Source organism: Pangasianodon hypophthalmus, chromosome 3, assembly GCF_027358585.1.
Source record: "Pangasianodon hypophthalmus isolate fPanHyp1 chromosome 3, fPanHyp1.pri, whole genome shotgun sequence".
Classification (NCBI taxonomy): domain Eukaryota; kingdom Metazoa; phylum Chordata; class Actinopteri; order Siluriformes; family Pangasiidae; genus Pangasianodon; species Pangasianodon hypophthalmus.
The window spans coordinates 28,349,286-28,373,307 of record NC_069712.1 but is presented as its reverse complement, the minus strand read 5'-3'; the positions used below and the strand labels follow the sequence as shown (position 1 = coordinate 28,373,307).

Here is a 24,022-nt window from a genome sequence, read left to right as displayed (position 1 = left end):
TCTCATTAGAACAACAACAACAAAAAAAAAAAACATGCTGGAAAGTGCACACGCATTAGTGACGGTAGCGTTTGCTACAAACCCAAAATATACAAACTAATTTTATTTCTATATTTAGGTTATTGCCAGTTGCAGTGCTTTCTCGGGTAACACCAGGCTAGTGTCAAACAAATTTTTATGTTGCACCTCACTACTAGCTAAATAATACTAGCTCTAACAGAAGCCCATGCAGGAGTAATAGATGCTTTATAAAAGTTTTCAGTGTGAACTGGCCTTTAGGAGCCATAGCTGACTTGTTCTTTTTTTGTTACAGGTATAATAATCAAGTCTGTTGTATTTGGTTAGTATTTGGGTAAAATCTGAAATGGGTTGTAAGGCATGGGAATAAGCTTTTAAAGCCGTCCTTGATGACAAAATTTTGTCCAAACCCTGCACCAATGCTAAGAGGAGACCCCGGGAAGCGATAGTTCCCGCACAATTTTAGACCAGATGGTTCCAAATTTTCCTCTGAGTCAGTAGATTTTGGGTATCTCACACTTTTTTGAGTCCCTCAGTCTATGTCAGAACACACTGTGTTAATTTATAACCACAAAAATAGCAACACACCAGTGTTATCCAGCAAATTATGCTTCCCTCGACAAGTAAAATCACTTCAGAGATATAACTAATCAATTATACTTACGCAAACACTGAGGGATTTCACCACGCCATGTTCCATTCCCCTCACATGTGGCTATTCCAGGAGAGGATAACTGATAACCACTGAAACAGCTGTAGGCCACACTAGAGCCCCACTGTAGATCCGAGCCCTCCACTTTCCCGTTGCGGATAGCCGGGGGCTGGCCGCACATGATCACTGCAGGCACAAAATACGTAATTATCATTAGCATTGTCTCAGTCATCATGATCCTAAGGTAACCTCTCAGATTCCTACTGTCAGAATTTAGCATTATTCAAATGCTTCCTTGATTGTTATGTGTCATTTGTGGATGTAGGGGGGTGGGAGTGTATGTATGTATGTATGCTTTGGAATGAGATGAGAGTAGAAAGAGATGATTAACCAGAATTACTCTCTCGATCCACTGCTTGCCCCAGAATATGTGCTGCATTTCTCATGCTGCGCAACAGATCAGACAGCTCAAAACCAGAAGCTGGGAGTGTGTTCACTAGCTCTGTATGTGACTCAAAACTGACATCTGATAACAGAGATCTTATACCTTTTGCAGGTATTATTCCTTCATTGTGTAAAACGTGAAAAAAATCCTCTCACTGTGGGAATTAGGGCAAAAAAAACTTGGAGACAAGTTCAAAATCAAAAAAGCTTTTGATGGGGAGATTCCAGCAACTCCAGTTTGGCATTGTGATATTCACATCTAAACCATTCTCTTGGCAGCAATATTTATACTTTTTTTTTTTTTTTTTTTTTTTTTGCTTGTTGGTCATGTCATCTGTCTTGAAGCCTGAATGTGTTAAAATAGCAGGAAAGTGGAGAATTAAACTGACAGCGCTTTTTCGGCTTTCCACGATGCTAACAATAGCCTCAAACTTTTAGATCTGTGACATTTTAAAAAGTTTTATACCCCAGTTGATGTCGATCAGTGTTCTATAACAGCAACTCTGCAGTAGTTTTAGCTGTAATTCATATCACAGGTTTATATTAATGTACTTATTCCAATACATGATGGCAGATGCTTCACATAAACTGTGTCTATTAATAAATGGATTAAAAGTGTTGTTATTTAACAATGAATACAATATAATAGTTGTTAGGTTTGTTCTTCTTCATTTAGTGCATTAATGCAGACCCTTAATTTTCTTTTCAAAAGTTAACATGCAACAAATCCCAAAACTGCTGTTTTCATCCAAGCATTCTTCTATAAATGATCTAACTATATAAATTGTGTTTGGAAATTAGAACATTTGGCAAAACATCCATGATATCGCTAAACAGTTTTACATTTGCCATTTTAGTTTCTTCTGTTTAAAAATAACTGTGATAAAATTTGCCTTTTGTAGTGCCGGGATACTGATCAGTGTATACAAATTCATCTGTTCATCTAAAAATTACTAATGAAAATAGAGCCTGTTTTGCGTATTTTTATACAACTCAAATCTTTTGCCAATTTCCACCATGTTAAGTCTTTAAACCATTAACTAGAGATTTGATTTTTGAGGTTTGCAGTTGCTGTGTTTTGGGCATTTGCGTAATATAATGCCTCTGATTACATCTTTTGGCTATGTTTTTACCTCTGCAGCTTGGTTTGGTCTGATTCCATGTGCCGTCTTTGGAGCAGTAGAGAGTGTCCCGCCCCGGAGGGTCCATGATGTAACCAGGGTTACAGCGATAATGCACCGTCTTATTGAAGGTGAACTCATTCCCCATGTAAATTCCACTGGCAATAGGACCAGGATCTCCACAGCTGATAACTATATTTTAAAAAAAAAAAAAAAAAAAAAAAAACACTTTCCATTAAAGATAGTCCAGATTTAAATTAAATCACCTGGTTATCATGATGTCAATTTGACTAACAATGCACTAATTAGCATAATAAACTTAACTATTCTTTTAGCCACAGGTTCAGTGGATAGTCCAATGAATGGAAGTTGGTAGCCAGAAATGATTTATTCTTGTCTTTTTGATGGGTATATATGTTTTCAACAATCAAGTTCCAAAGATTTGATGGAGCAGGTAACCTAACACAGCTAAAAAATATCACACACCAATTAGCACAATGTGTTTTGCATCACTATTTGCATTCATTCATGGCTAGCAACTAATAGATCAATTAAACATATTAAGCTATAAAAATGAATGGAAGCTTATAACCACTAATTAGCAAGATATCATCATCATAGTTTGTGGATATTCATTTTCATTAACCGTTAACACAAATAGAGGGATCATGCCATGCTCAAGCATGCCACAGTGAATGGAAGCTATAGGCACTAATTAGCATGCCATTTGCCTCATCCTGCTTGGTTGCTAACTGTTCATTCATTCATAACAACACTTGAAATTGCTTGCAAAAAATTAAAGCAGGCCTGCAGTAAACAGTTAACATGATATCCCAGATTATGGCTTGCTCTTTAAAGACTAAGCCTCAGCTCCAACCTGTGCAGTCCGGAGCTGAGCCGGTCCATGTGCCGTTGGCGGTGCAGTGGCGAGTTGTGAGGCCTGTGGTCTTGTAGCCCTCCCAGCAGGTGTACGACACAGAGCTGGAGAAGTGCATTCCATCACTGAATACGATCCTAGCATAGGCTGGAGTTCCAGGATTCCCACAGGACACAGCTGGGAAAGTCAATGTGAAAACACAGCGTGACGCGAACAGGCTTAGCATTATTGTCACAGTGAAGAAGGAGAACAGCAAAAAAATAAGCCCTCCTGTCAATAACTGAGAAGATTATGCAGAAGACCTCAAATTACTCTTAGAAGATTTTTTTCAACTGTGGAACCCAAATATTAAGGGTAGAGTTCTGACTGCAAAATGGCTGACCCTAACTCTAATCCACACTTGATAAAGGATATAAGAAGTACAAGTTGTTAAGTCATTGATTTTGCATTTAATTAACCCTCCATGTTAAGAGTTTTCAAACTGATAAACTCCTGATGATTCCACTGCAGTCTATGCACACAAGGATCCTCATAGATTCAAAAGATCCTAAAGATTCAAACAATTCATACACCTTATAATGATAGACACTATGAAAAGGGTATGTAGAGGATATACAAATAAAACTACTGACTGATTTTCTTTTAAAATTTAATTTGAAATTTTATTCAAATATAGTTGTTGAGATTTTTTCAGTGCATTAAATCCAGCCCACCACACCTTTTTCGAGCTGCTAGAAAGCGTTATCTGCCCTCTTTCGCAGAAAACTGCTCAAAACTGACACCAATTTTGCTACAGATTGTTGTGATTTTTTTTTACTCACGATCTCCCGATGATGGGGTGAACGTTTTTCTGTTGCACCACTCGGGAGCCAGCTTTATACCTTTTTGACATGAGTGTAACCATCATATACCAATATCTAAATGTTATTAGAGTTGAGCGGTTTAGCGATGCCGCTTGCAATGTGCTATTATGTTAAGAGATTTTCATACTGGAGTTGACAATCGCTTATCCCCCATTTACTTTCAATTAGGGGCTGTGAGCAAGAAAAGTGACACAAAGTCGGAGCCTTATTACTGCTTGACAGCTTGTTGCTTGGCATGTGTTGAATTAATGATGCTGTTCAGGTTAGCTAGGTCTCTGGTTACCTCATTCTCTGTTTATGGATATTGCTTGTTCGCTGATCTACGCTACAGACCAGGACTATGATTATTACGCCTGATGATGATTACCCCTAAGAAAACCCTTGCTGTGTTTACGTACTTGTTTCTCTAAATTTGGATAAATTGCATTTTACAATTGAAATGCACTTGAAATAATTCACATATATAATGCATTAATAAAATCTGGCAAATGTAAAATTGCCCTGTTTAAATGGTCACGTCGTGGATCCCATCACCCCATCAAAAGCCCATTTATTGTACTGACATGGAGCGTGTTTTTAAAGAGAATAAAGCAGGTGAAATATCTGATAAATACAGACAATTTCTGTCAAATACATTAGGATTTAATGTAATTAGAGGTGGCATTATTGGATGAGGGCTATAATTGTAATTAACTGCATTAGACTGAAAGCTTTATACAGGCAGTCCCTGAAGTAAAGACCAGTTAGACTGATTTTCTGCAGAGAGAGGACTTTCCAAACAATTCATAAGCAATAAAAATATAAACCATTGAAATTACTCTTCCTTTCTTTTCAAACAAGCATTCAGTGAACAGATAAAGTTTTTTTACTCTCCCAGCAAACAGAGGTTTCTAACAAGAAATGATTCTAGACGTTTCGTGCGTATGATAAATGACTCGTTTCCCAGCTAAATCGTATGGTTGTCAAAGAGGCCAAACCCATTAATGTAATGCACAACCCAATTCATAACAATCATCCAAAGAGCACAAGTTTTAAGTCTTAACCTCTCGAGGCCGTTCATCATAATCAGTGAAACTGTTACTGCAAAATTGCTACCTCACTATAAACACTGCCAGTTTATTAAATAGAGAAAAAAATGGTTCAATAAAGAGTTAATGAGATCTCTGTGGAACGGCTCTGCTCTGGGCAAATATATTTCCAGACTAGAAGTTGTTATTTCCAAGTGGCAGCAGGTTAGTGCTTCTCCTGTAGTCTAGAATTTACATTTAGTACCCGTGTGGTGTTATTTGTATCCCCAAGACAGCGCCGCAGCCTCCACCTGCATCACCCACAGCACCCATCCATCTCTTCTCCCTTAAAGCAGCCGTTAAAAGCCCCTTACTCAATTATGGATGTCCTCTAAATAATGCATCTTATTGATCTTGTCTACACAATCCATAGGCTTATTGTCCTCAGTTTGGCAACGAAAAATCAAGGATCGAAGAGTTGGTGATCCCAGATGGATTTACCGTTTAACTCTTGAGCACCATGTTTCTTGCAACTTATGACAAATGACCTGGAAGATATTCATTTATATTTTAAATAGTGTGAAATGATATAGAAAATAATTGTGTTTGTGTGCTAACAGCCACTATTTAGAGCAATTTTCTCACAACCGCTCATTAATGTAGTGCTTTACATGCTCTGCCATAATTACGGGGCATTTGTGTATCTCCGCTAACTACAGTCATTGAATTAACCAGTAATTACTGATTTTAGGCCTGTCAGCATCAAATACTCATGAGTGGACAAATGACTAGCCTGAGCATCTGGGCCAAGCTGATTTCTTGTCCAGGATATTAGTTTTTTTTATTTGCAGTTGCCTAGCGGAAGGTAGCTTCAACCTAGGAGAGTCCTTGGTCCTCTCTTGTGGACTCTCCCCTTTACCTTGCCCCACAGGTTTTCAAAGGCGTTTAGGTCAGGAAATTATTGTCCTGCTGGAAGTTCAAATCTCTAGTCATAATCCTTGGAGAAATTTTTGCCTGTCTAACCATCCTCCTCACTGTGAGTGGGCAAAATACACTTGTGTCCTCTAAAACAGATTAAATACAGTTCTGGTTGTTTTAATCTTTTTTTTTTTTTTTTTTTTTTTTAAATTATTGCCGTAACAGTGGCTATGGGCATTTTTAGGTGTGTAGCACTTTTCATAGCCATTGCCTGATTTATGAAAACATTTGTCACTTTTTGTCAGACTCACTGAAACTGGACAGTTGAAGACTGGAAAAAAACAGATGATTTTATGAGTTACTATATCCTTCCTGGCAGCTCAAACCAGTCTAGTCATTCTCCTCTGATCTCTCTCAACAACAAGGCATTTCCACTAACTAGAACTGTCACTCACTCGGGGTCTTTTGTTTTCACACCATTCCGTGTAAACTCTAGAGACCGTTGTGTGTGGAAATCCCAGGAGATCAGCAGGTTCTGAAATACTTCAACCAGCCCATCTGGTACCAATATCCATGCCATGATCAAAGTCACAGAGATCACACTTTTTCTTCCTTCTGATGTTTGATTTGTACATTAGCCGAAGATCTTGACCTATATCTGCATGATTTTTTTGCATTGCGCTGCTGCCACATGATCAGCTAATTAGATAACTGCATGAATGTTCAGGTAGACGAGTGTTCCTAATAAAATGGACGGTGAGTATACACAGATCAGCCATATCATTAAAACCACCTACCTAATATTGTGTAGGTCCCCCTTGTTCCCCCCCTTTAGCCACTAAAACAGCTCTGACTCCTTGACTCCTTGACTCGTTGACTCGTGGACTCTACAAGCCCTCTGAAGGTGTGCTGTGGTATCTGGCACCAAGACATTAGCTGCAGATCCTTTAAGTCTTGTAAGTTACGAGGTGGAGCCTCCATGGATCAGACTTGTTTGTCCAGCACATCCCAGAGAAGCTCAATCGTATTGAGATCTAGGAAATTTGGAGGCCAAGTCAACACCGTGAACAGTTTTTCATGTTCCTCAAACAATTCCTGAACAGTTTTGCAGTGTAGCAGGGCGCATTATCCTGCTGAAAGAGGCCACTGCCATTAGGGAATGCTGTTGCCATGAAGGGGTGTACTTGGCCAGCAACAATGTTTAGGTAGGTTGTACGTGTCAAAGAAACATCCACATGAATGCCAGGACCCAAGGTTTCCCAGCAGAACATTGCCCAGAGCATCACACTGCCTCCGCCTGGTGCATCCTGGTGCCATCTCTTGCCCAGGTAAGCTATGCACACGTACCTGGCTGTCCACATACACAGCAAGCTGTGGTGCACTGTGTGTTCCGACACCTTTCTTTCATAGCCAGCATTAACTTTTCGGCAATTTGTGCTACAGTAGCTCTTCTGTGGGATCGTACCAGAAGGGCTAGCCTTTGCTCTCTACAAGCATCTATGAGCTCTGGGTGCCCACGATCCCGTCACTGGTTCACCAATTGTCCTTCCTTGGACAACTTGTGGTAGGTACTAACCACGGCATACTGGGAACACCCCATAAGACCTGCCATTTTGGAGATGCTCTTTCCTGCTTCCAACCCATCTACTTTGAGAACTGACTGTTCACTTGCTGCCTAATATGTCCCACCCCATGACAGGTGCCATTTTAATAAGAAAATCAATGTTCTTCATTTCACCTTTCAGTGGTTTTAATGTTATGGCTGATCGGTGTATATATCTTTACCAAGTGTACCAATAATTGTGGAGCTGACTGTAAGCTATTGCTTACATTCTTTCTTGTTAATTTCTAGCTTTTCTGTTTGTTTTCTTACACTCATTTTTAAAATTAGCATCAGCCAGGTCTATGGAAACTTGATTTATGACTGCTTGTTCCCCTCCCTCTCAGTCACGCATCTGTGTCTCCTTACCCTCACACACAGGCTGGGTGCCGCTCCATGAACCATTCTGCAGGCAGGTACGCTCCGAGGAGCCCATCAGCATATATCCCGCCTCACAGGTGAAGCGCAGGAGGCTTCTGACACGAAACTCCTCTCCCAGACGTGAGCCGTGTGGCGGAACACCTGGGTCACCGCAAAAACCCGCACTACCACCTGCATTTTGTAGAGAAATGTTGATTTTCAATTAACCAAACTAGGTGAAAAAGTCCCAAAGATTGAGTCCATAATAACTATTTTTATTGTTGTAAAGTCATATATTTTATTCAAATGGTAGCACATGACCCCAACTTATTGTGTTTATTGTGGTCATCTTAGTTACCAGCCTCTGGCATTCCCTTAATTAGTGTCATCCTCTTTGCATCATGTATGTGTTATGATAGCCTCAAACTTTATAAAGTTAGATTTGTAAAGAATTCTGTAATAAGTGTTAAGGAAAAAGTTGATCAAACTTATATTAGTTTTCCATAAATGCTGTGACAAAAGCACTTCTTTGTAGACAACTGAGGCTTTTTTTTTTTTTTTTTTTTTTTTTTTTTTTTACTGTACATTCTTAAAAGATACATTTATGCTTAGCTTTTCCACAGTGGCATTTTGTTCTAATGCTCATTTTATACAATCTAATACTCAGCTATAATCTATCCAAAACTCTGCTGGGCTAATGGGCTAAATTGGGCATGAGGGGTCTCATTTGAACTTAATCACTGCCTTCAGGGCACCATTTCCACCTGAGCCATACATCATTAATCCTAAATATACTGACCTAGGCATCAGCTAAGATATTGTTTGAAGTTGTAAAGCTATACAGTGGGTGAGTGACACTTTTTGCACTACGCTCAGAGCTGCTGCTTGCCATACCTGAGCAGTAGGGTGGCGAGCCACTCCAGCGCCCATCCTCCTGGCAATGGAGCGTGGCATTTCCCACCAGGGTTCGGCCCTGGCTGCAGGAGTAACTCACTACTGCACCATTGGTGAACTTCCTGCCTGAGAGGATGGTGAAGGGAGGAACGCCTGGATCACCACAGGAAATAGCTGTAGAAGAAAAACATGGAAGAATGCAAGGGAGAAAGATCCTTAAAATCTTCAGAACAAAAACAGGAAACTAATATTTATACATCCTACTGTCTATAAATAGACTTTCACAAGCATTGCATTTTACAGTAACATTCACACTTGATTTAAAATACAGTTTTCAGCTGGTTACATATATGATGGCCCATAAGTGCAACACATATTAACAAACCAAAAACACAACCGCAGAAATGAGAAAAAAAAAAATTGCTGTCATGTTCCTGAATGTGCTGTTGTGTTTTAACAAACCAAAAATGCAACAACAAAACAGAAAACGCAACAGCAAATTCAGAACATGGCAGCAATTCTTTTCTTTTTTGAATTTGATTTGTCATGTCACCAAATTTGTTGCTGTGTTTTTTTTTCTTTAGGCCACTCTACATTTGTTGTTAAATCTGCCCACATCTTGGCTAAACCTAAAGCTTGTTTCAGTAGCTGAATGTTGGTTTTGGCAGATAATATGGACTCGTTTTTTTTTTTTTTCTTTTTCAAGATACATAATGATTTTAATAACATTGTAGTCATTTGTATGTTTATTCTTGTGAGTCTAGTTAAGTTGAGGAAAACTTACAGCAGTTTTAGTCGATGAAAATAACTTTTACACCCTCTGAAGTACACTGTATAGCAAACTAGGCACTACTTCAGATGAACTACAGTTGTAGCTTTGAAGTGCTGCACCCACTTCAAACAAATGTATTGTTACACCCAAGCTAAAGACTGATTCTCTAAATCCTCCTTAAAATCACTAAAAAGTTTCCTTTTGTCCAGTTAACTGTTTGTCAGTTTTGTCACATTTTAATTTGTTGAGGAAAAATGTTGACATTTTATTATGGCTTTTATGCACAAGGATGAATTTTCTTTAGTTATTTTTTTAGTTATTTTTAAAAAAAATTTGTCATGAAAATTAGGTCTTTGAAAAACATTTTGTCATAGTTTTCATCAACAAAATTAACACTGTTGTTTGAATCAGAGGAGAGAGAGAGTATTACTCACAAAGGCACTTAGGAAGCGATCTGTCCCACAGGCCGTTTGACTGGCAGGTGAGCACAGATGAGCCGAGCAGATAAAAGCCCTTCTTACAGTGATACATCACTGTGTGTTGGTAGCTGAAGCTCTCAGGATAGCGATGTGAAGAATGACGAACAGCATTCTCCACGAAGCCTGGATCAGAGCAGTTTACCACTACGAGGTGAAGAAAAGAAAAAAAAAATACAGAAAACGAATAATACAGTTAATGTGTTATGGTGCAGAGGCAAAGCATGGAGGAAAGTGAATAGTGGATATCACTTCAAGTCTCTAGTGCAATTTCAGTCTTCTTTTGTTTGTTTGATTTTTGAACTGTCAGAGGAGCTTGGTAAGACGAGTTAAGGGTCCAGGATATCGCCAAACCTTTCACAGATGTGGGGTACCGCCTTTGAGTGCGCCTTTTCAACAGTGCACCGCAGCATCCAAGAACCCCAGGAGATGAATTGCTCTTAGTGCTCCTAAGGCGATTCTGCACAAGGGGAGAGAGCTATTTGACTTTGTATGGCCATGATGATTGATTTAACTGACCTTCACAATGTTGTCTGAGCGGGCCAGGACATGGCAACATCTGAGAACCAGCTAGATGAACTTCGGAGCCAGATGGACTGCTCTCAGTTCTAGCTGGTTGATGTTCTGACCTTACACTGGGGGGCCACATTCACCAGTACCACTGTAGCACAGCCTGAGACATCTACGGTTGGGTCACTCCCAATCAGAGTTCTATTAGGAACACCCTGCGTCACCAGGGGCTAATGCTTAGGCTCCATTTACCGAGGCAAGGACATGTTTAAGTTCATGACATTTGGTTTGGGGGAGGAGCCAAAAAGATAATGTGGCACAGCTGTATTTTAATTTCAATGGCCTATTTATGTTTTTTCCTCTCTCCCCCCAGAGTGACTGCATGAACTCTGTGTGTGTGGCGCTGAGCATCAGAAAGTGAGAACGAGCTGGAAAGCCATGATCATTTTTTGTTTTTGTCTTTGTTTTGCCGTCTGGCCCAATGCCCCAGTGAGCCAAGTGAATAAAAGTTCAAGTTCAAAGCTTACCCTTGGTTCTGCTGTGTTCTCTGGGCAAGGTGCTGGTGAATTTTTTATATTAATAAAACAAACAAATGCAGCTCACACATGGTAACGCATTGTAACTGTTCCATTTCACTCACTTCAAAATGTAGCTGGGATTAGGTTGCATATTTCACAACACCAGCAAATGCCTGTTTTTTGCACATCGGTGATGGAACTGTTATAGCTAGACATGCATGGGTAGACCCATTTAATGTCAGAGGGTCTGATGTTGGCTCAATTAACTTTGAAACCCAGCCCATCATAACAGAAATTAGAATCTGAATTATTTGTAAGGTATCTATTGCAACTTATTGTATATCAGCAGACTCAGCCTCACAGATATTTGCTTCAGTCACCCAACCAGTGCAGCATGTCGGTCAAACAGCCTCTTATAATGATAATCAGGGTCTAGCCCATATTTGCTGAGATTTTAATAACAATAAAATCAAAATACCTATCGAGATGCTGCAGGTGCATAACTCTCTTACCTTTGCAGAGGGGCAGTGGGTTGCTCCATAGGCCATTCATACGGCACTGGGCCCGAGCGGTTCCGTGCAACACATAGCCAGTGTTGCATGTAAAGTTTACCACGTCATTGAGGTTAAACTCACTCCCGTTTGTCCGCCCATTAGCTGGGTTTCCAGGATGGCCACAGGTAATGGCTGTTAATGAAAATGAATGGTCAGAATGTACTAAAGTTACTCTATATTATTCTTACATATGAAGAAAAATAGAAGAGCAGGCTCCTTGTTGCAGAATAACCATGATTTGAACCTGACTGACTAGAACCATTGCTTATTTACTAAAAAGGTAAATGGGTGAAAACCTAAGAACCATGAGGAGGATGACCCTGATATTTACCCTAAGCACATGGACCAGTGTAATCTCATACCACAGTCATATATTGTGTTCGCACTGAGTACATGTATCAGGCATTTATGGCCCCTGGGAGGAGGAGAAGGGCAAGATATGATATCACAAGTGTAACACACTAGCAGTGCACAGGGCCCATGTAGCCTCTGGGTAGCTTTCAAGATAATAGTAAACCAGTGTATGCTTGGTCCAAGTATTCTTTGTGTTACCATGCATTTTGAATGAACCAATCATGTTAGGCCACAAGGGACATGAAGTGGGAACACGTCCAACTTTGGTTTAAAAAAAAAAAAGTGGTGTATTTCCACTGAAACCTTGCAGTTAATTTGCTCAACACACGAAAAGAGTGTCAGAAGTGGGATTCAAGAAACCCTGGAGTGCAACAAACTCCACTGACCACTAAGCCAGAGGACTTATTGCTCGAACAGAGAAGTCCACGTGGATGAGTAATGCCTAAGATATATGGGCACACATCCCATCTTTATGAATCCTCTGGCCTTTCCAATTTTTCAGTGCCTATAATTATTGTTGGAGAAGCCATAACTCACCATACACCGTGGTGGAGACTATACTGACACAACATACTGGTACCTTCGGCTATGAAGGTACCGGTGCCATACAAAATCAACCCACAAGTCTGACCAGGCAACCATGACCAGTCCTCTCTGGCCCACAAAAATGGGGGTGGGATTTACCATCTTACCAAGGATTTTACTGCCTTTAACATGGTAACCATGGTAGCAACATCCATTTTCCTTCAATATGTGGATGATTTCCTACTCATTAGCCTGGGACCGCTAGAATGCCTCAGTGCTACAAATATCAAAAATTGCATATGGTCAAATCCAGTTATAAAATAAGAGTTAGCAAATCCCACTGACAACTTCCGTATTCATTAATTGGGATTTTTTGGATTCCACAACCATTTCATGTAAGACAAGAAGTGCATCAGGTCCCACTGTGTACTTTATACATCATATAAGTGGCACACTGAAACTATAATCAAAGCCCAGGGATCCACTCAGCCTTCATATTAATATCTCTCTGGCCTAAGGATGCATTGGTGACATTTTTAAAATGTGAAATGAACACTGAAAGCTTCAAGAAAACACTTACGAACACAGACAGGTGCTCGTCCTGACCACCTGTGGTCCTGCTGGCAAATGCGCACTGAGGTCCCAATGAGGCGAAATCCCAGGTTGCACTGGTATACTACTGTGTCTCTGTAGCTGGAGCCATCGCCGCTGATGTGGCCATTAGTGATGGGATCGGGCGAATCACAGTGACCAGCTGTGATGTATCAAAGCACAATTATTATTCGAATTATATTATATATTCAAATTATTCCAATTCTGAAGCAACACAACTATTCTAAATTTGCTGTTTTAATATCAGTTATCACTTTTAATATCAAATTAAATACCATTTATATCCTTAAAATTCTGCACAGTCACTACTGCATTACCCTCCGATCCAAATTCAGTGTCTTACATGACTTTGACTCATATGTTAGTGTTTGAGAACATTTGATGCTTGGGTTGCCTTTTCCTGATTGACCCTTAAAATTTCTATAAAACATTAAGTAACAAGTGTCCCTCCGACACAAACATGTTTGATCCTATTGCATTTGAGTAGTGAAAGTTCAGCAGTTGAGTTCAGTATGGGAAAAGCAATGACTGACTGAATTCTGACAAACAGTCAAAATAGGTCTTAGTAATGCCTACAGCATATTGATACTGCCACTTTAACAAACCATAAATATATTCCACTTTGCTATTCTCTGAAAATAATTTTAGTAAGAAAAATATTTGCATTAAATTAAAAAAAAAATGCTAGAAAGATTCACATTATTCAGTGACAAAGTTTCATGTTGGACTTTTTTGTGGTTTAAGCTTTAGTATAAATAAATAAATAAGGGCATTTTGAAACAAACAGAAATAGTGATGGATTCAGGTAATTCCTTTAGACCCTAAATTATGGTCATGTCCCTTGCCTTTACCTCTGTCTATGAATTCTCTTCTATTAGTGTATGGGAATATTCAGAGACTGTATTGGCTCTTCTGGTTGTGACAGTTTAGAACTGTCTGAAGTGGCAAAAATCCAATATTTGTAAGCAATACATCAACTGCATTTAACTACACTTGCATATGCCTTTTAAAATATAGTAAAGTATTATAAAGTATAGAATTCTGTACTAATGGAGTATAGAATACTGTAGAGAACTAATATTTATTATTCAGGAAGCAGGTGTTGAACTCCCTTAATGTGCCATTAAATCCTAAGTATGCCTTTAAAATGCTGAAGGCTACGCATATAGAATTCTCTTACCCAGACATTTAGTCTCCACTCCACTCCAGAGGCCATTGGCCTGACACTCCCGCACGTGGGAGCCGACTAGTGTGTAGCCTGTGTTGCACATGAAGATGGCTGTGGCACCAAAGGTGGTCAGTGTACCCATCTTCTTGCCATTAGGAGGAGAAGGCAACTCCCCGCAGGAGATAACTGCAAATGACAAAGGCAAGCTGGAACAATTCACAGTCAGGAAGTGTAATGATGAAAGCTAACCCTAAGTGCTATTCATGCTTATCATGACTTCTGTGTACATGGAGAGGAGAGGGAAAACTATATGCTCCATTGTTAGTGCATATTTTATTTACTGAAAAAGAAAATCAACTGAGATTTCAAATCTTCTGCCATAGGATTAATATAATTAAAACAAAATATATCAGTGGCTGCAGTAAATACCAAAAGGAAGAATTCTTTCATAATTTTCATCAACAGACACTATTTATATGTCCACTATTTATAGTACGTTCTCGTTTAAAGCTTCCATTCATCTGAACTTTATCTGAACTCTGCAGTTGTAACAGCACTCTGTACCACACCACAGCAATATCAATTTACATTCAACACAACCCCTCTACAGTCGACACACATTTTAATATTTGTTAAAGGATACAATCTTGCATGTATCCCTGATCAGCAGTATCAAGTTGTTTATCTAGAAGCCTGCAACAGTGGACCAGGGGGATGCATGGGTTTCCCATATAAACAAGGCTTTCTCTTTACATTCACTCTCTGACCTCTAATTAGCTACAGCACATTCCAAAGACAAAATCATTGGTGTGTTGTCTGCTTAGCTTGTCTCTTAGGTATAAACAGATATGCAGTTATATGTAAACATATATGTAGATGGGGAACAAATTACAGCAAGGAACAACATAAAGTGTCTTAATAAAGTGTTGGGCCATGACAAGCTTTCAGGCCAGCATCTTAGAATAGATTCTGCTAGAACTCAGACCTGGTGACTGCAAAGGTCATAGCATATGAGTTGCATAATTTTCATACATCAAACCATTCAGTATGCCCTTGTGTCCTGTGGATAGGGACACTGTCATCCTGGACTTCCATCAGGATAGAAATGTGTCATCATAGGATAAAGGTGATCAGTTGGAATAACTAGATTTGCAGTGAATCTTTGACGTGTACCCAAACAACGGCAGCAAAATGCTATAGCAAAAGAGAGCCACTGTTTTTTTTTTAAATTTAATTTAATTTTATTTTTTTGGTCACCCGTCTGTCTGTCTAGCTATAACATTTGTGCTGCTGTGGTGGTCCTGTGATGGCTCTGTTCCAGTGATATAGGGGTAAGAACAAATTACTTAGCAACAGATGGATTACAGTCATTCATTGTAAATGTACAAAATGCATCTATCTAATGGGGTTTTGAAATGAAGTGTCAGAGAGTGTGTGAAAGGGTACATATGTGTTAGGGCAGTGTATGCTTACTTTTGCAAGTTGACTTCCCCTCCAGTCCTTCCCAGGTTGCATTTGCTATGCACTTGATAGTTCTTTGGCCCCCCAGGTAGTAGCCAGGAATGCAGCTTAACATTATCTGAGAGTTGAGTTCATTCAGCGTGCCTGAGATTAGGCGCCATACCATGTTTTCTGAAAGCATACTCTCGATGTTGGGACACTGAATCGCTGCAAGATAAAGCCAAGAATGAGAAATTGTGAATTGAAAAAAGAAAAAAAGCATACCTGTCAAAAATGTTACATATTTGAACTTTATTCTCAGAAGGCTGAATTATTATCTATTTCACTGTTATCAAGAGTCTTTTCAAATACACAATTGCATTAACCTGGTCATCCATTTTTTTTTGTTAATAGAGACTGATGTAAGACTGAGTCATTCCTTCTTCTAACTTAAACTAGTGGAATTTCTAATTTGATGCAGTAAGAGACCTGCAGTTAATATTGAACAGATGGCCCATTTAAGAGCAAGATGGTTTCAAAAGTACTTTTTAAACTTTCGAGACTCGTTGGCATGTCCAAATTGGCACCATTAAAAAAAATCTCACTTTACTTAAATAATAATGCAAATACCAAATAAAATGAGTTCATGGTAGCCTAAAAAACCAAGTGCTGTCTCTTGTTTCCTACGTCAGTTTTAATGACCGCTGACCTGGTGCTGCATCCATTATCAGCTTCCAGGGATATATCAGCTCCAGAGGCCATTGCTAATTCCAGGCAGAATGAGGGAAAAGTAGGATAGGGACATGCCCCATCATAGCATTTACCTGGTTTTAGTACCAAACAAGTAAAAATCAAGTCATTATCAGTCATTTTGGCCAATTACCTGCCCTACACCATTCTCAGATGGAGAGGATGGAGTTGAGAGAGGCCGATCGATTAAGTGGTGCAAATTTGAACATGCTGTTGGCATAGAGATGGAAAAAAGAGGAGAAAGAGGCTCACGTAAGCAGCGAGGAGGATGGGCTGCATTGCTCCAGGTGCCATCCTCTAGGCAAACAGCAGACAGCAGTGTGGTATTCTCGGCCCAAAAGCCCTCATCACATTCATACCGCACAGAGCTGCCCACGGTGTACTGTAGCCCATGGAAGGAGCCATTGCCTGGGCTTTCTGGAACGCTGCATGATATTGCTGCCAATCAAGCACAACACATTGTTACAATGCAGTGGAGGATGGCTGCCAAACGACACAGAACGTTGTTACCCATATCGACATTCAAGACGTACAGCAAAATCCCCAGTAATTTTCCATACCGTTTCTGGTCAATAAGAACACACTATTTGGACTTATTAGTGACGAATGGTGAAAAAATGACAGTTCTTTAGTATCCATCCATCCATCCATCATATGCAATCTTCCCTACTGCTTCCAGTCAGTAGAAACATACTATTCGGATATATTAGGGAACAATGATGGAATAACAACAGTTCTTGAGCAGCCATCTGTCCGTCCATCCATCCACCCACCCATCCACCCATGCTGTGCAAAAGTGAGAAATGCAAAGTTCAACACATTACTGCACACTACATCTGCTCTATGCATAATGAAACTTAATGAGAGTGTGTGGTCAGATCTGAGATAAAAATTGAAGATACACACAGGCAAACAGATGTTTCCACTGCTTAGGGTAAAAGTGATGGCACCAATTAAAAGTGATACTGTGGCAGATCGGATCCTGTAAAGGCCATAAAACCAACATAAATAAATAAATAAATAAATGTGTCTGAGGTCCTTGCCTTGGCCTCATTGACTTTTGCACTGACTGCAATGAATTGTTCTTGCTGTTTAAAGAAATGATTGGCTTTAATTAGCTCACGTTTTGGCTCTGTGCACTTGCTCTGAAATGGGGGAAGAATATCAATGCCATAACCTCCAATCCTTCAAAAAGGATGTACCGTTCATGTACCGTTTCATAATTACCCGTAATGGCTGTCCCTGCTTGCAACGTCACTTTGCTTCCTGAGCAAGGTTTGTGATTTTGAGATTAAATGTCCCGAAACAAATTGATGCTTTTACACACACACACACACACACACACACACACACACTGGAGTCCAAAAGTCTGTGACCACATGGAATATCTAGGATTTTTTTTTATTTAAAATTGGAAATAAACAGAAGGTTTTAGAATTTTGAAAATGAATGTACAAAGAATGTAAATGTTCAGTATCTTGAATATTTAATGTTCAGGTTTTTGCACTATTTCTAAGTCCGTATTTAAATGTAAGCAAATTTGTGATATTGACCATGTTATATATGTACTGTTAGTGAGTTTGTAGACTAATTGCTACAAAAGATATTTTCTCCAAAACATGCTGAAAATGATTTTGTGTTGATAGATAATAATACCCATTTACAGACACTTAAGGATTACAACCATGTACGGACGGAACTAGATAATGGGAGGACTACTTCGATTATAATTCCTTGTAGCCAGACAGCTGTGAGGGTGAGTGCCTGTCTCTGTGTGTGCATGTGTAATTGCACATGCATTTCCACATAAGCTATACTTCTCTCCAACCTCAAAACAGGTAATTACCAAATATAAACTCCCCCAAGCATGCACTCATGACAGTCCCATGAAATAATTAGCCCTGCATAAATTTCAACCATCTCCAACCTCCAAATATATAACCTATTTCTTCTAGCTCGTCCTTTCCATAATGATTAAATAGAGAGGCTTTGAGAATGACTGTTTCTGCATCAGTGGACGGGGAAGATGTCCAGCAGTGACTGCGTGGGCCAGAAAGCAAGAGGAAATGGAGGGGACAGACACTGGCACCCAAGCTGAAGGGGAAAAATAAACCTGATCAACAGAAAAGCATGGACAATAAAATTAAGATAGGCTGAGACACAGATCACATTTCTGTCTCAATCCCAGCATTACAAGCAACACTCGGATGAAGGACACTCATGATGTCAGTGAGTGTTCATTAACTGAAGGATGTAATGAGATGGCCCAAGAGATCGTAGATACTGTCATATACAATAGGGCTTTACAAGCAGGGTAGCTGAGTAAAGTTACAGCATCACAAATGAATTGGAGGGCATATATGCATATTTAATTGCCTGTAGTCAAGGTTAAGATAAGACATATCCATCTTTCGGGTTCAGAAGTAGTCAGGTTTGGGTCATAATCCAGAAAATGACAATCAAAGCTCCACAAAAACACAAGGTAAAATGCAGGGACTATATAGTACATATGTTTGAATTACATAAATTGCAAGACAACACAAGCTGAAACCAACTAGACACAGGTGAAAACAATGATCAAGGGGATGGTCAGGATAGGGCACAGCAAAAATAAGGACAAGAGGAAGCTACCTTGACAAAGTGGAGGTGGGGCATCCCACTGATAAAGTCCATTGGGATGGAGTCGGCATGTGGCGTTGTTCTGACCAACAAGCCTGTAGCCTGCGTTACAGTAGTACTGAATCCGGCTGCCTGGCCGCTCTTTCGTCCTGTTGGTGATCCCGCCATTCCTGGGTGGAGCACTCACGCTGCAATATGCCGCTGTGTTTATTAAAAAAAACATAGTGCTGTATGAGATCGTTGCAGGTTAAAAATGAGACTGTGTGTAAGACTGTGGCGTAATATTCTGAAAATACAACACATACCAACACGTACCACAAGTACCAACAGACAGAAAACCTATTAACTCCAAAAAGGTCTAAGCTTATTTATAAATCATCTTAAATAATATCACTCAGTAATGGCTACAAATTATTTATGCGCTTATGAAAATGAGGAATGCATGATTGGACTAACCTGGGAGTTTAACAGCACACAGTTAAAAAACTACATGTCTTGAAACTTTTTGAAACTACATGCTTATGAACTGACTCATCTTGGTGTGAAATTATAGGCCCTGGGAAACTTGGAACTATTTTTACCTCAGACAACTGAAATCAAATGCAACATCACACTAAGTGAGCCGATGCCTTTTACCCAGTCTTGGTAGAGAGCAACTAGACTTCATTTAAAAAAAATAAATAAATCCCATGCAGCATGGCCTTCTAATTTACTTTGATAAAAAAAAAAAAAAAAAAAAAAAAAACCCCAATGGAGTGTTTAAAATGAAAAGAAAATCCCCCACAGAAAGAGCTAAGCCTCCGCTCCCACCAGAGTTTTGTAAAGATAAAATGAGATAGACATGCATTACAGCCTGCTGTTCAACGCTCGCTCATTGTTCAAAGTGTAGCCAATAGCTATTTGGAGGCCTTCCCATATTTATTGGGGCTGCTGAACTCTATGCAAAAGTAACTGCTTCCTGCAGTGAAATTATTGTTGTTTCCCACCTCTCATTCCTTTAAAGTATGATTAGGAATGTGGAAACAAAATTAAAAAAAATATTGCTTGGAATGGCAAAGGGAAAAGGAGAAAGAGTTAGAAAGAGAGAGAATGTTTGTATGTGTATGAAAAGGGAAAAGGGAATTAATCACTGCCACCAGCCATTGCACATTATATATCAAGTTTGGCCATTGGTCAAAATGTCAGTTTGAGGCATGAGGCACAGAAACTATTCAGCGAAAATCATTACAGCATCTTTGACCTCTATTATGTCAGACTCAATCAGTGGCACCCTGAAGGTACAAAACATCTGTTCCTACTCTAATGAGCTCTAACTTAGAAAAAGCTGACTTTCTTGCCTTCTCTGACCCAGAACTACATCTAGTGTAACAGTATTCGAGGACTTAGTAAGTAATCCAACCTTGACACAAAAGGCTGAAAAAACAAAAACAGAATATACTGTCCACTGCTGGCATTCTACATTTCAGCAGCACTGACCACTAACAGACTGCAACACAACTTGATTCTAAAAAGGTACATTGTACGGGGGTAAAAAAAAAAAAAAAAAAAAAAAAAGAAACAATATAAATGACGCATAAACCTGTGTAGCGTATTTTGAACCCCCTCTTGTTGGTAGCATGATCAGTTGACCATCTTAGGTAAAGCTGGTTGGTTTTGCTTGTGAAGTTCAGTTGTGTTGAGTGGTTTCCACTAAGTGCCACCAACAATGGACTTTGTCCAGATGGCCCTGGAAAACAAAATGAGACACCGGCAAACAAAATAAAACTGAATATTTCAGACATGACACATGGCCAGAGCATTACAGAAGGAAACTTGTTATGCAGTATTAATGTTCTATATTATTGTGGAATATTATTGTTCTAAATCTTATTTTTATTTGTTTTGATGGAATTTATTGATAAGTACATAGAATTGACTGCATATCCATTAGAGTTTTACACACTGCGTGCACTCAATACGCTACATTACACTTACATCACATGGTTTACTTCCTTTTGATAAAAATATAATATACATTGAGACCTCTTTAATTACACACCAAAATTGATAATAATATTTCCTGTACACTGCACTAAAATACTTAGATGATTTATTAAGCATATTAAGTATTTTATAATATTAAATATTAATGTTAAATATTAATATAAATGTACACTGTCGAACGTTTTTGAACATCTCGATTTTCATTGTTTTCTTTTTTTTTTATTACACTTTATTCACTATTATTGTCACAGACCAAACAAAATTATACAGAAACTTCAATCATTGTGAAACTCACTAACTGATTGCTCTCAGATGACAACAAAGACTCTAAATGAGTGCTTTATTAAATGCATTCTTGGAAGGTAAACATGTCAAGTCTATAGAGAAGACTAATAGACAGTGCTAGTATTAACTGTAAAACATAGGCACATGTGTCTAATTAGTCATACAATTTATTAGCCTTTTCTGATTAAGTTAGATCTAAATTGTTCCAATGAACTAAAGTCATTTCTCATTACACTCATTATATTTCAAACAAAAACTTTTGACTAACAGTGTGAAATACGATTAATTTGTATAACATATCATATAATCTATAACAATATATAACCAATAAGTGTTCCATTTGTGTTATACCACAGCAATTTGCCAACAATTACACTTATTTATTCATTAAATAAATATATTTTATACATTTATAGCTGCAGTTATAGTTTTTTGCTAGAAGAAGTTTAGGGGAGGACTTTCTTTTGTAAGTGCTTTGCAACAGTCACTATGCTTTGCAAAGTTTCCTAGCACAGGAAGGTGTTCAGGATGGAGTTTACGCTTTCCAGTTTCCCGGTTAAATGACAGGCTGTGTTTTGTTGAGAAAGAGAGAGCGAGAGAGAGAGAGAGAGAGAGAGAGAGAAGCTATAACAGGATAACAGTGAGAACAGGAACTAACTTTTCTCTCAGATGTTCCACAACATTAAATCTAACTATTAACTGTTAAAATAATCATTGCGTCATTCATTAATAAATTCAACATTGTAATCATTGTCAAATCACTGTGGTATAAGTGGAATAACACACAACAGCCATGCTGTTATACAAAAATAATGCAGTTTGGGGTGGTAGCGGAATTCCACTTCGTGCATCACACACCACTGATGTGTATTGTTTTCGTCTAACCACACGGTCTGTCATGTATTATTCCTTACATGATGTAATATGTTTTTACCATCAAAGATTTCCAGCTCATCAAACTGCTTTTCACTCTGAAACAACTCCACATAAATGGAAATGGTATAGGTGGGCAACACTTTGATGATCCAGGAGCAGGTCTGTGAGTTGGGGTAATTTTTTGGGAAGCCCGGACTCAGGATTACCCCAGAGGACTTGGACAGCTCCTCATTTGCAGGACATTGAGCTGTTGAGATGTACAAGGCAGAATATTCTATACATTTAGGTAAATTTCACATTAACATGCTTTCAGGAATACTGTTTAATCAGTGTATTTTTTTTTTAAGATGTTGGGATTATTACTATTATTGTTATTATTACTACTACTACTACTACTACTACATGAGTGAATGTGTTAGGATCAGAACAGCACTTATCACTAACTAGATCTTACCCCAGTCTACTTCAATCCTGCTGAATCTTTTTATCAGTCTACTTCCTCATCCCTTGTATTATATCTTCTATCTGTTAATACTGAGAGTGAAGCTTCTCAAAAGCACCCTAGCCATTTGACAACAAAACACTGAGGATCTCTGACCATTTTTGCTGTCTACCTCTGTGTTTCCTTTTCTATGTTTTTTTTTTCAGCAGTGCTGCCTATAATGTAATCATCTCAGCAGGGATTTTTTGTTAGATGTGTTTTCAAACCTGACTGTGTAATTTGTTTCCATTTACCTTCACACACTGGAGGAGGGCCTTCAAACTGCAGGTGGGAGTTAAGCTTGCAGGTGAGCTCATCGTTGCCAACCAAGGTGAACCCAGGTAAACACCGATATCTTACAATGTCACCTGAAATGTTACAGTGTCAACCTTTTGACATTCCTCTGATAATCATGTACAAAAACAAATTATTAATAACATCGACCTGTGTAGTTAAAGCATCTTTCACCTACTATATCCGGGTCCACTACTAAGAATTTACTTTGCAATTTTCTATGAAATATAATTTTGTCACATATATCATTTAATTTACATTGATTTTTTTGTCACTACATAACTCATAGATGATTGTATGGAGATAAAATCAAGTATTAAGAATGGATTAAAATGAACATTACCATTTAAATGACACACTTTAAAACTGTGTGTAAAATTGTGTGTAAACAGGATATTAAGATGAAATTAATTCAGTTAGGGGGAGCAAGCCCAAACTGTTTGATCCTGTAGGTGAAAGAAAACTAGATTCAGTAGCTTTTAGGTTGATTGTGGTACCAGAATCGACTGCGCAGTGAAAACTGCAACAGAACATACAGTCGCTGTCCCCTGATGTGGAAACCATCTGTTGTGTTACAAGAAGGTTTATCCACAGACGTGCCACATATTTAATAATATCCTGTCAGTCCTGTCAGAATCTTCTCTGGAAAGATTCTAGCTGTGATTTCTTTATCTACCATCTTCCATTTTTTGAAAACAGTAAAATGAGTAAATCAGCTAAATATAGACTAAATTGTGTAGTGTCACATACCTATTTCATAGTCTCCATCTTCATATAATATTTCTGCCTCATCCACAGCAGGAGGAGGGGAGCATTTCTTCAGAGGATAAGCTGAGAAGAAAGGAAATATTTTGAAGAATGCTTCGCCTCATTTTTATAACTTTAATTGAAGCTACTTCAGCAACACAAAATGTCAGGATATACTGCATGTATCTGAAATTGTTCTATATATTGTGCACTATAGCAGGATTTCACATCCTTTACATTACAGATACATTATATAAGTAAGCAAAAAAATCACAACGTGCTGTTATTGCAAAAATAATCCACA

At 38.7% G+C, this 24,022-nt stretch overlaps 1 protein-coding gene and 1 long non-coding RNA gene across 4 annotated transcripts in view; one reads left to right on the top strand and one right to left on the bottom strand.

The window, feature by feature from the left end:
* Window positions 1-2,362, top strand: part of LOC113542054 (uncharacterized) — a 50,127-nt gene extending 47,765 nt beyond the window's left edge. Inside the window, exon 3 of the long non-coding RNA XR_004577818.2 lies at window positions 2,256-2,362. This is a non-coding gene — a long non-coding RNA (uncharacterized LOC113542054). The remainder of the gene's footprint in view (window positions 1-2,255) is intronic.
* Window positions 1-24,022, bottom strand: part of csmd1a (CUB and Sushi multiple domains 1a) — a 359,856-nt gene that overhangs the window by 18,843 nt on the left and 316,991 nt on the right. For all 3 annotated transcript variants that reach the window (XM_053232461.1, XM_053232459.1, XM_053232460.1), the window contains exons 45-60: window positions 23,722-23,802; window positions 22,932-23,045; window positions 22,255-22,443; window positions 20,632-20,778; window positions 19,065-19,253; window positions 16,686-16,871; window positions 15,717-15,911; window positions 14,256-14,429; window positions 13,044-13,217; window positions 11,543-11,716; window positions 9,961-10,149; window positions 8,755-8,928; window positions 7,870-8,052; window positions 3,113-3,289; window positions 2,248-2,427; window positions 683-856 (exon numbers count right to left, since the gene is read on the bottom strand). In XM_053232461.1, the coding sequence (XP_053088436.1) occupies window positions 683-856; window positions 2,248-2,427; window positions 3,113-3,289; window positions 7,870-8,052; window positions 8,755-8,928; window positions 9,961-10,149; window positions 11,543-11,716; window positions 13,044-13,217; window positions 14,256-14,429; window positions 15,717-15,911; window positions 16,686-16,871; window positions 19,065-19,253; window positions 20,632-20,778; window positions 22,255-22,443; window positions 22,932-23,045; window positions 23,722-23,802 (2,700 nt within the window). The remainder of the gene's footprint in view (window positions 1-682; window positions 857-2,247; window positions 2,428-3,112; window positions 3,290-7,869; window positions 8,053-8,754; window positions 8,929-9,960; window positions 10,150-11,542; window positions 11,717-13,043; window positions 13,218-14,255; window positions 14,430-15,716; window positions 15,912-16,685; window positions 16,872-19,064; window positions 19,254-20,631; window positions 20,779-22,254; window positions 22,444-22,931; window positions 23,046-23,721; window positions 23,803-24,022) is intronic.